Below are 10107 nucleotides of genomic sequence, written 5' to 3' on the forward strand. Positions count from 1 at the left end.
AAGATATAATGAATATTAATTGAAAAAAAGTGGGACAACCCATAATCATTAAAATAAGAGAGTAAAATATTAATAGCTTTGTGTTTAAGTATATAAATATTGTTAAATATATTTTAATATTGACTAAATAAACAAAATCAATCAATAACTAATTAATAATTAGATAGTTATTCAATTTTTTTTCCATTTAAAATTATAATCACAAATTAAGATTAACGTTAACAATGAAGTCATAGAAGATATTAATATAACAGAAATGTAAAATATTAATTTTATAAAGTAAAGTTAAATAAAATATACTTGTATGAAACAAAATAAAATATTAAAAATTAGTGGAAAGGGGTTGCATTCTTGGAATGCTCTTCCTTTATATAGAATAGACGGCTTCATGGAGGGCCATCATTGTATAAGAATTGGAGAGTTCCAAACTTATCTAATGTTAGAGTCCAACCCTAACCCCTTTATTTATGTAATAGGATGGAGTCATAGTTATAGTTAAGTAAAGAGTCAATAAAGCCCATACTAATAACTATAAGTGGTTAACCTGCATTTAATGAAGGGATCAAGCCCATACTAATAACTATAAGTGGTTAACCTGCATTTAATGAAGGGATCATAGTTAGCTGCAAGCGGACCATGGTATTAGATAGATGGTATTAATAAGAAGCATGGTATTTCCCCATGGTATTGCATGTATGAATCCTATATAAAGGATAGAGACTCCCCTAGAGGAGCATCGTGTCTTATTTTGTAATTGAGCTCAGCGCTTTGTAATTGAGCTCAGCGCTATTGGAGGTTGCCCGGTGGAAGAGGCAAGTGAACATTGCTTTCGGAATAATAAAATACTTGTTGTTATTTCTCATTGTTATATGTACGGGGTATATTTCTTAGCATATTTGGTATTTGGGTATCGTCTTACATGTTAAGAGCATAACATCTAATTCAGTGTTTTTTTGAAAAATAGCTGTCGTGCATTTTAAGGAGACGAGTGCATATTCTTCAAGGAGAAGGGGAGTTGTGACTTCTGATTGCATTTTTGAAAGAATGGAGCTTTTTTTCTTCTTATTAGTTATTGTGGTTTTCAATGGCTCTTTCATGTTTCCAAGGGTGAATTCAGTACGTATCCATTTAGAAAACAGAATGGATTCGGTTGTCACGTATAATGTTCAGCAATATGGTGCAAAAGCAGATGGCATCACTGACAATATGAAGGTGAGAGAAACTTAAATCAATGAAAGAAAAGGGATACAGACATAAGGTTTAACAATTAAATTTGTTGTTTGTTTGTTATCTGTAGGAATTTTTGGCAACGTGGAATGCAGCTTGTTCTTCTACTCGACCATCTATTGTCTACATACCGAAAGGAAAATTTGTGGTTGGTCCAGTTTCGTTTACGGGGCCATGCAAGAATGCTAATATTATGGTGCAGGTAAACTGTTAATATTCAATCATTCCTCACATCAAGCTTTCTGGATTTCCTTATTTTGAGCATTGAGATGTGTTTTGGCAGATAACTGGGAATTTAATTCCACCACCCAACAATAATTTATGGAACCCACAAATTCCAAATCAATACTGGTTGCAGTTCACGAAGGTAGATGGTCTAACTGTGAATGGTGGAGGATCCTTGGATGGACAAGGAGCCTCCTGGTGGAACATGTGTAAAAAGGTAAGTGTAAAATTACCATTTGTACAATTGAGTCCTGCATTGTTTCATAATGATTTGGATACACATCCTCATACTTAACACTGATTTCATAGTGATTTGGATACACGTCCTCATACTTAATACTGATTGAATACATTGTCTTTGGTGCAGTGCAAATCTGGGCCTGCGGTAAGTTCTTTACCCCTTTTTTTCACACAGTAATTCAAGTGTTGAACAATTAGGAACATATAGTGTAAGGAGTTTATCATGAGTACGATTTTGACATTGTGGAATGATAATGGGCAGTCTTTACGATTGGTGAGCACTAGTAATACGGTGGTGAGAGATTTGACTTCCATTGATAGCAAGCGGTTCCATATTACGATAGATTCAAGTGACAAAGTTCTAGTGGAGGGATTAACTATTCGAGCCCCTGCAGATAGCCCCAACACGGATGGGATCCACATAGATTCTTCTAATGTCCATCTTCGAAATCTCAGCATTGGAACAGGTACCATATTTCCCATCAACAATTCAAAATTGTTGGAGGAAGGGTAACTATTATTTGAAAGATAAAAGCTTTAACTTTGGTTGTGCAGGAGATGATTGTATTGGTATTTTGGAAGGGAGTTGGAATCTCTACATTGAACAAGTTACTTGTGGACCGGGTCATGGAATTAGGTGAAATAGTTTGATAATATTTCAATTGGGTGCCAAAGGATATGAGTATTCAATGCATTGCATTGCACTAATAATGGGTTTATGTTGTTATTACACAGTGTGGGAAGCCTTGGCGGATATCCTTCTCTTCATGGAGTCAACAACGTCACTGTAAATGGAGCTTCTTTCACGGGCACTGACAATGGAGTTAGAATTAAAACATTGCAAGGAGGGAAGGGCATTGCTAAGGGAATAACATTTGAGAACATACGAATGAACAATGTAGCAAATCCAATCATCATTGACCAATACTATTGCCCACATTGTACTGCCCAGGTGATCATGATTTTACATCTAATCTGAACAATTTCCCTTTAGTTTTTTACCATATATTTTTAGTAAGTTTTTTTCTTTGCTTACTTTGTATGTGGCACTTGAGGGTTGAAGCATCATATGACCACTATTTCCCTTTAGTTTATTACCATATTTTTTTAGTAAGTTTTTTTCTCTGCCTACTTTGTATGTGGCACTTGAGGATTGAAGCATCATATGACCACTTAAGTTTTGTAGCGTACTATCAAGATTTGTAACTTGTTAGTTTTTGAGATCAGCTTTGGAGGTTTGTATCTTAGTTTGTGGTCAAATATTATTTTGTTATTAATGGTAATTGCACATGTGCAGGAATCCAATATGAATGTGCAGATTAGTGATGTGATGTACAAAAATATAACGGGGACTTCAGCAACAAAGGAGGTCATTAATTTAGTATGCAGTAAAAACTTTCCATGTGAAGGTATCAAAATGGAAAATGTGAATTTGAATTATGGAAATAATGGAGCTCAATCTGTGTGTAAAAATGTGAAGGGACTTGGAGCTAATTCTGTGAAGCCCTCTCCTGTTTGTTGAAAGGTGAATGATTAGTGTAAATGCCAACTTTATAATGTTGGTTTTTGTATTAGCTATTTTGTAATTTGAATTGAATATGAATTTTTTGAGTTAAGAAAATAAGAAAGCTGGTCTTTTTGGTATAAAAATGTCAAATTCTTTAAACTTAACCTTCCTTGGATGGTGAATGCTTTTCATATACCAACTTGAACAAGTTCGAAGTTCCACTAACTATCTATGTTAGCTTTTGCACGAAGTATCTTCAATATAAATTTGTATCAAATTGTTAGAATGATTAAATTTAAATTAATTTTTGTATTTAATTGTTAAAATGATTAAATTTAATTTAATTTTTGTAAAATGATTAAATTGTTAATTTGAATAAATTAAAATTGAGAATATGATATTGCAAGTATGAGAAAAAGTATTGTCAATCACTTTTCTATCCCAATTTGTTGTATAAATAAATACTAGTAGTAGTAGTGCTATCATTGAAGCTGTCCGACCGACAACCATGAGATCATACTACTTGCTTTTTTTAGTTGTTGTTGTTCGTTACCGTGTGTGTGCATGCTATCATTGAAATCTTAAAAAATCAAAAACTCTACCACCAGAACGGAGAACGGAGAAGGCTTGAGCCGTGTGCTGGACATGTGAATATTGTATGCCATTGTGGAGCTTTATTTCCCTAACACGACTTCTGCCCATAAAAGCTTCGTGTCCCCGAGACTCATTATGTTTCTTCACCAACAAACACAAAAAATTACTTACTAAGAATAAGAATGGATAATAAAGGAAGGAATAATAGAATAGATGAAAAAAAATGTGATATGTCTAGATGTTGCCTAGTTTGGACTTGTTTCCTTTGCAACATAAATTATTTATTAAGAACAGGTAATTTATGTATGCCTCATGAATGGAGACCCCAATTTCATTTAACAATTATAAAGTTTTAATTTATAAAATATTTCCAATCAACCAAATAAATTAAATTAATGAAATTTAAAATGTGAAGTTTGAACTTTGAAATTGATAATTGAATCTTTACAAATATGAAATTTACAACAAATTGCTTATTCCACATTGCAATTCTCCCTCAACCACTATATCATAGCCATCTAATCTCACAGCTCTCTTATACATCTTCAAAATTTGTATGACCACATGTAGGCATGATCCTTCGCACGCAACTAAAGAATCCAACCATACTCTCACTCTAGTAGTCAAAGTGAGCAGAGTAAAGCAATGTATGGTATGAGGTGGGTGAAGGAGCATACTGTTCCATATATCATGAAGAAATTACCATGATGTACATGAGATTTCCCTCCTTACCCGATCTCTCACAAGCTACTAAACATCAAGTATGGAAGAATGTAATGATGGTAGAATATCAATTAATAATGAACAATGATGTTTGGGAAATCATTCCTAGACCAAAGGATAAATATATTATGACATGGAAATGGATTTATAAAATTAAGCATGCAATTGATGGAAGCATCAACAAATATAAAGCTAGATTTGTGGCTTGAGGATTCTCTCAACAAGAGGGAATTGATTATGATGAAAAAAATTATCCTTTAGCTAGGTACATGAAAATTAGAACTATCACCTCTATTGCAGCTTCTATGGGATGTAATATACATTAAACAAACTCGAAGGATTCTTTTCTTAATGGTACGATTGATGAATAAGTCTACATCGAACAACCTCAAGGGTTTGAAGTACGTGGGAAGGAAACCAATATTTGTAGATTGAATAAGTCTCTATATGGCTTAAAACAAGGCCCTAGAGCATGGTATGCTCGTATGGATGCTTATCTAAAAAACCTTGGTTTCATCAGAGGAGTTATAGATCCAAACCTCTACATACAAGTATTTAAGAATGAAGCAGTAATCATTTTTCTATATGTGGATGAATGATTAATAACTGGTATGGAGCATTGTTTTCATCAATGCAAGAAGGATATAACAGTTGAATTCAACATGAATGATCTTGGACTAATGCACTATTGCCTTAGAATTGAAATTTGGTAGAAACTAGGTGGGATCTTTCTTGGGACCTAGATTTGGATTCCGCAATTATGGAGGAATGATTTCCCAATTAAATATGGGCTAATCCTCATAGGAATTGCACAAGGAAATAAGGGCTTGGGAGGCAACAAAATTGGCTAAGTGTTGGCTAGAACAGGCTTGTGAGGCAGAGAGTTGATCATACTTATGCAGCAATTGTTCTAGTGAGAACAAGCTTTGTATTATCACTCAGATTGATGATTAATGCAATAAACATTCGGGGCTTTGAGGAGTGGCGTTCCCCAAAGAAATTATTGTGTTATGTGTCATTGATTATCTTCCTCTTGTTGATTATTGTTTTCATCGATCTATTGTGTTCTGTTGTTTAAAGAGTAGCGTAGATTCTTCTCTTGTGTTTTAGTACATCACATGAGCTATGAATCTACATGAAAATCTACATGGTATAAAAGTTCAAGACATTATACTAGAGGGTATTTCAAAGTTTTGAATTTAGGGTTATAGGTGAAATTCAAATTTGCAATACATACTTCAGGATCAGCAGATGACGTTCTATAGTTTGTGGCTCGAGTATGCCTTGGAAGGAAAATTGAATTATATAGCCTAGAAGGATAGGATGGAAGCCGTATTGAAGGATAATGGATTGAAGAATTCATTCATAAATACATTCCTAAGACACCAACATCGGAATATTTCCTTGTTCTTTGGTAGGGAAGACAGGTTTGGACGAATAGACGCACAATGGTTTTGATGGCGTGGAGGTCAAGTAGGGGCCTAATCCTAGCTTCAGTGATGATTTTTCTCAATTCGGGCTCAAAACAGGCTGCTACAGGATTTCCTACAGGATGTACTAGTTCTCCTACAGGATCCCATATTTTACTACAGGAACATGCCGAAAGCTTAGGAAGTCGTCTAAAAGGTGGAATGGAGCTTAGGAAAGGTGAATAAGGAGGGAATAATGTATGGAAGTGGCAGATACTACTCAAAACTCAAGCAAAGGCTTTAAGATGGTTGGATTTGCTCAATGGAAATGGAATTTTTTCCTTATAAAACAAGGATTCGAATTGGGACCTTAGTGACTTTTGGTAACATGGGTGGATATGGCTTGGATGAGGTCTCCCTACAATGTAGAAGATCCTGCATCAACACACATCATTGTTTTCATTTATACATAAATTCATCTATAAACAAGAGGGGTTTATTCAATAGAAGAAAATAGAGTTGTTACCATTTATTTGCTAAGTTCATGAATGGAAGTGTTTGAAATCAATGCAAAAAGCACAGTGAAATTAGTACAAACCTAAGAGATCAGAAATGCCAATTGCAACTTGTCCCACTAAACTGAAAGATAATGACATAATTATCAAAAAACTCTAGATTATGCAAAAAAGCAAGAATTCTGTTTTTTGGGCTGTATGGTAAGTGTTACTCAAATCAAGATCTTGAAAGGGAGAAATGAGGTGGAAACCACTTGGTGACAACCTTTCTAGAATATCTTCTTGTCACTACAATGCTACTGTATGGAAGTAAACTAATTAACCTTACCAATACTTGCAAATTAACAACACCAAAATCAATTCAACTACTAACTATGAGTATATTCTAAACATACATCTACAAAAAGAGGAACATATGTTGCTAAGCTTTGGCCCTAACCCAAGAGCTTCAGCCCTCTGATTCAACTTAGTGTTGGATCATGGGAATGCTTCTCATTTTCATTAAAATATTAAAAATACACAAGAATGCTCAGTTACAATGCTTCAACTCGAAAATGATGCTTAGATATCTTGAACAAAAATCTAAATCCTAATGAGGCTTCAGGCCTCTTTATTTATACAATTGAAGTTACCAACATTTTCCCTAAATTTAGGGAGGCTTGGCTCCCAATATTAAGATCAATTGGTCTTCAACTGTCTGGCTTGGCTGCCAATGATCCTCATGACTTAGCTGCTTGCAACTCCAAGATGATGAGATTTGATTGAGGAATCTTCGAGTGAGTGAGGAGTTAAGGAGGGGGATCGTATCTCATAGGATCCATGTTTCTTGTCTCATTCGAGTTCCTGCACTTTAATTAGACAAAATGTGCTAAAAACCTGGAATCAATGCACATTAGAACACTAGACATGACATCTCATATTTACTCTTCTCATTAAGAAAAATATAATTGAAACACATAAATAATTATGAGAAAAGTCGATTTTAGTAAGATGGAGGAGCGTTAAGGTCGATATAATTTACCCATTGATGAGCCTCATCATCACACCCTACTGAAAATGTTTCCATGGAAAATTTTAGGGGTGAATTTTCGCCCTTGGGCGAAATTAAGGAGTTTTATAATTTTATTGGGCGAATATTTTGTATCACAGTACATTGTTATAAATGGCCTCAAATTTATTTTATTAAAAAATTAGGTATGGAGGTTATCCCACCTTATTTTAAGGGAGAGAGTAAAAAAAGTAAATTTAGCCCTTGAAATTAGGAGTTACAACCTTCCGTTGCCCTAATTTTCAAGAATAGGTATTTATGATAGTTATTTCATCCTCCACATTCAGTGTAAAAAGGTTTTTTTCTTTCATTTTCTCGTATTTCATGGTATTGAGGTTAATTTCAAGAAAATGACCTTATTTTTTGGAACAAATGGTCGCAAAAGAATAATTCATTTTATTTAAAAATTCAAGTCCCTTATTTTCATGTTTATTTAAAGATTGAATAATGTTCTAGCCATATTCCAAGTTTGCATATGTTTAGCCAGAAACATATGAAGAATAATGGAAAACATTTTTTTATATTTACTTCATAAATCACCTTATATTTACGTGTTAATAAATAAAAATATAAATAAAGTGGAGTATGGTAAATAAATAAAACCTCTTTTTATATTTAGTCCATAACCCTCTTTCTATTTAAGAAGGCTCAAAAAAGAGTTTTTATTTAAGTGAATCCTATGGGCCAAATTATTATTAACGCCTGCAGAAAAACATTATTAACCCGTTATTAACCCTAATATTAGTATTAATAAAAAAAAAGATGGCACATGGTATTGACCCATGGTATTCACATGGCATGTAGGCTATTTAAAGGGGGGAATTAAACCAACATAGATCCATATTTACTCTGGATCTACTAAGCCCTGGGAGGGATCAAATATCCTAATATGCAAACTAGGATAGAGTGAAAAAATATTTGATCCTCGGGCAAGGGTAAAAATGGATCTTGTAATTTAATGTCACTTAAACATTTTAATTTGGTTAAAATAAAAAATATATAAATAAAAAATCAATTATTAATTTTATTAATTTTTATAAATTACTAATAGTAGTTTTTAAGCTCCAGGTTTATGATAACCCATGGTATTGACTCATGGTAATATCATGGTATTCATGTGCGCATAGACTATTTAAAGGAGAAATTCTATCTTAATTCTAGGTCTACCAAGTGCTGAGAGGGATAAATAGATTTCGTCCCTGCAAGAGTGGTAGAAGTGGAGTTAGGATGTATATAGGTTGGTTTTCATGATAATGAAGATATTAAATAGACTTAGGAAATTATATTATAAAAAACATCTTAAGGTGAATGGTTAAAGCTACATTTAGTCACTTCACAAAATTTAGTAAAAAATACCAATATTTCCATTAATATTGGTTTTTCTAATTTAACCAAAAAAAATTCAAAACAGTGAAATCTTATCACTCTTTCTGCATCACCCTCACAGAAGAGAGATAGTCAGTACCCAGATTTCCCACCATTTTTCAAACGTTCTCAATATGATATCTTCATGAAAAAGTTAAGGTACTCATGTTGGATTAGATGTTTGAAAAATATGCTGGTTTGTACAACCTTTCATCTTCTCTGTTATTCTTTATCTTTTTTGTTATTCTTAATTTTTCGTAATGATCTCTAGGGGTTGGGCCAATGCTTGAAAAATACGTTGGTTTGTACAACTTTTCATCTTCTCTGTTTTTCTTAATTTGTCGTAATGATCTGTAGGGGTTGGGCCAGTGCACCATATTGCCCTAAAAGGTAGAAATTGTGCACCAAAAAGGAAATTAATCCACATGTTACAACATTGTTAAAAAATGCAAGAGTTATGAAGGTAGTGAATTATGCTAATAAGCAATTTAGATTGGGAGAGACGTAATTAAATTATATTATTTAATTGAATATTTGCAGTTAAAATAACAATAAATCTATATGTATATATTAATATATTGATTGGAAGGCTTCTGACAACGGTCACTTCTTTCATTAGATCCCCTTCAGGCCTTTGGGATACCTACTACTTTGTTATATTATATAGTTGGGGATTGCTACTTGTTGGCGTGTTGGGGTAAACAAAATTTGTTCTTTTTTATCTCGCAGTTGGAGCCTATGGAATAAGAAAGAAATTTGATAGCTTGACAAAAGTGGTAGCTTGAAAAAAGTGGTAGAGAAAAGATTAATCCCTCATACCTTGACAAAACTGGTGGTCAATATCAACACCAACAAGAACTTTGTTGTGGACTGTTATCAAAACTAATAGAAGGATATGAAATAGTGTACAGTGAGAACCTTGACAAACAGGGCCACTAAAACTTGCAACATTGTTGGTAGGAAGAGAAAATTATGTTTCTTTTTTGCAAACATGTATGTTAGTATATTACAATTTAATGAATATGTTTTCCTATTATCATATATGGTTTCATACTTTAACAAAACATTTGCCAAGACTTCACTTTTTATTATTCAATGAAATATTGGCCAAGATCTTACAGGATTTTATAATTCAGTGATAGATTCGCCATGACTTTACAAGATAATATAATCCGGTGACAGATTCGCCAAAAAAATTTTATATACATATTATATTATTCATAAAATCACCTTGCATTTTTCCTATGTATCATT

At 33.3% G+C, this 10107-nt stretch overlaps 1 protein-coding gene across 1 annotated transcript; it reads left to right on the forward strand.

The window, feature by feature from the left end:
* The first annotated feature begins 1140 nt into the window (after positions 1 to 1140).
* LOC149191525 (putative polygalacturonase At2g43860) lies at positions 1141 to 3214 on the forward strand. Its single transcript, XM_089406672.1, has 8 exons — positions 1141 to 1212; positions 1298 to 1429; positions 1511 to 1669; positions 1820 to 1837; positions 1955 to 2159; positions 2248 to 2329; positions 2428 to 2644; positions 2990 to 3214. Exons 1-8 carry the CDS (start codon positions 1141 to 1143, stop codon positions 3212 to 3214), a joined length of 1110 nt encoding a protein of 369 aa, XP_089262798.1.
* Positions 3215 to 10107: the final 6893 nt, after the last annotated feature.

Source organism: Pinus tabuliformis, chromosome 2_2 (assembly GCF_031772625.1).
Source record: "Pinus tabuliformis cultivar Carrire ecotype Pingquan chromosome 2_2, CPIR1, whole genome shotgun sequence".
NCBI classification, from domain to species: domain Eukaryota; kingdom Viridiplantae; phylum Streptophyta; class Pinopsida; order Pinales; family Pinaceae; genus Pinus; species Pinus tabuliformis.

Excerpts from the sequence above, each read along its gene's own strand:
- LOC149191525 (XM_089406672.1), top strand. The coding sequence starts at position 1,141 with ATGGATTCGGTTGTCACGTATAATGTTCAGCAATATGGTGCAAAAGCA. Across the intron at positions 1,213-1,297 it reads GCATCACTGACAATATGAAG|GAATTTTTGGCAACGTGGAA; the intron begins GTGAGAGAAACT and ends TGTTATCTGTAG. Across the intron at positions 2,645-2,989 it reads GCCCACATTGTACTGCCCAG|GAATCCAATATGAATGTGCA; the intron begins GTGATCATGATT and ends GCACATGTGCAG.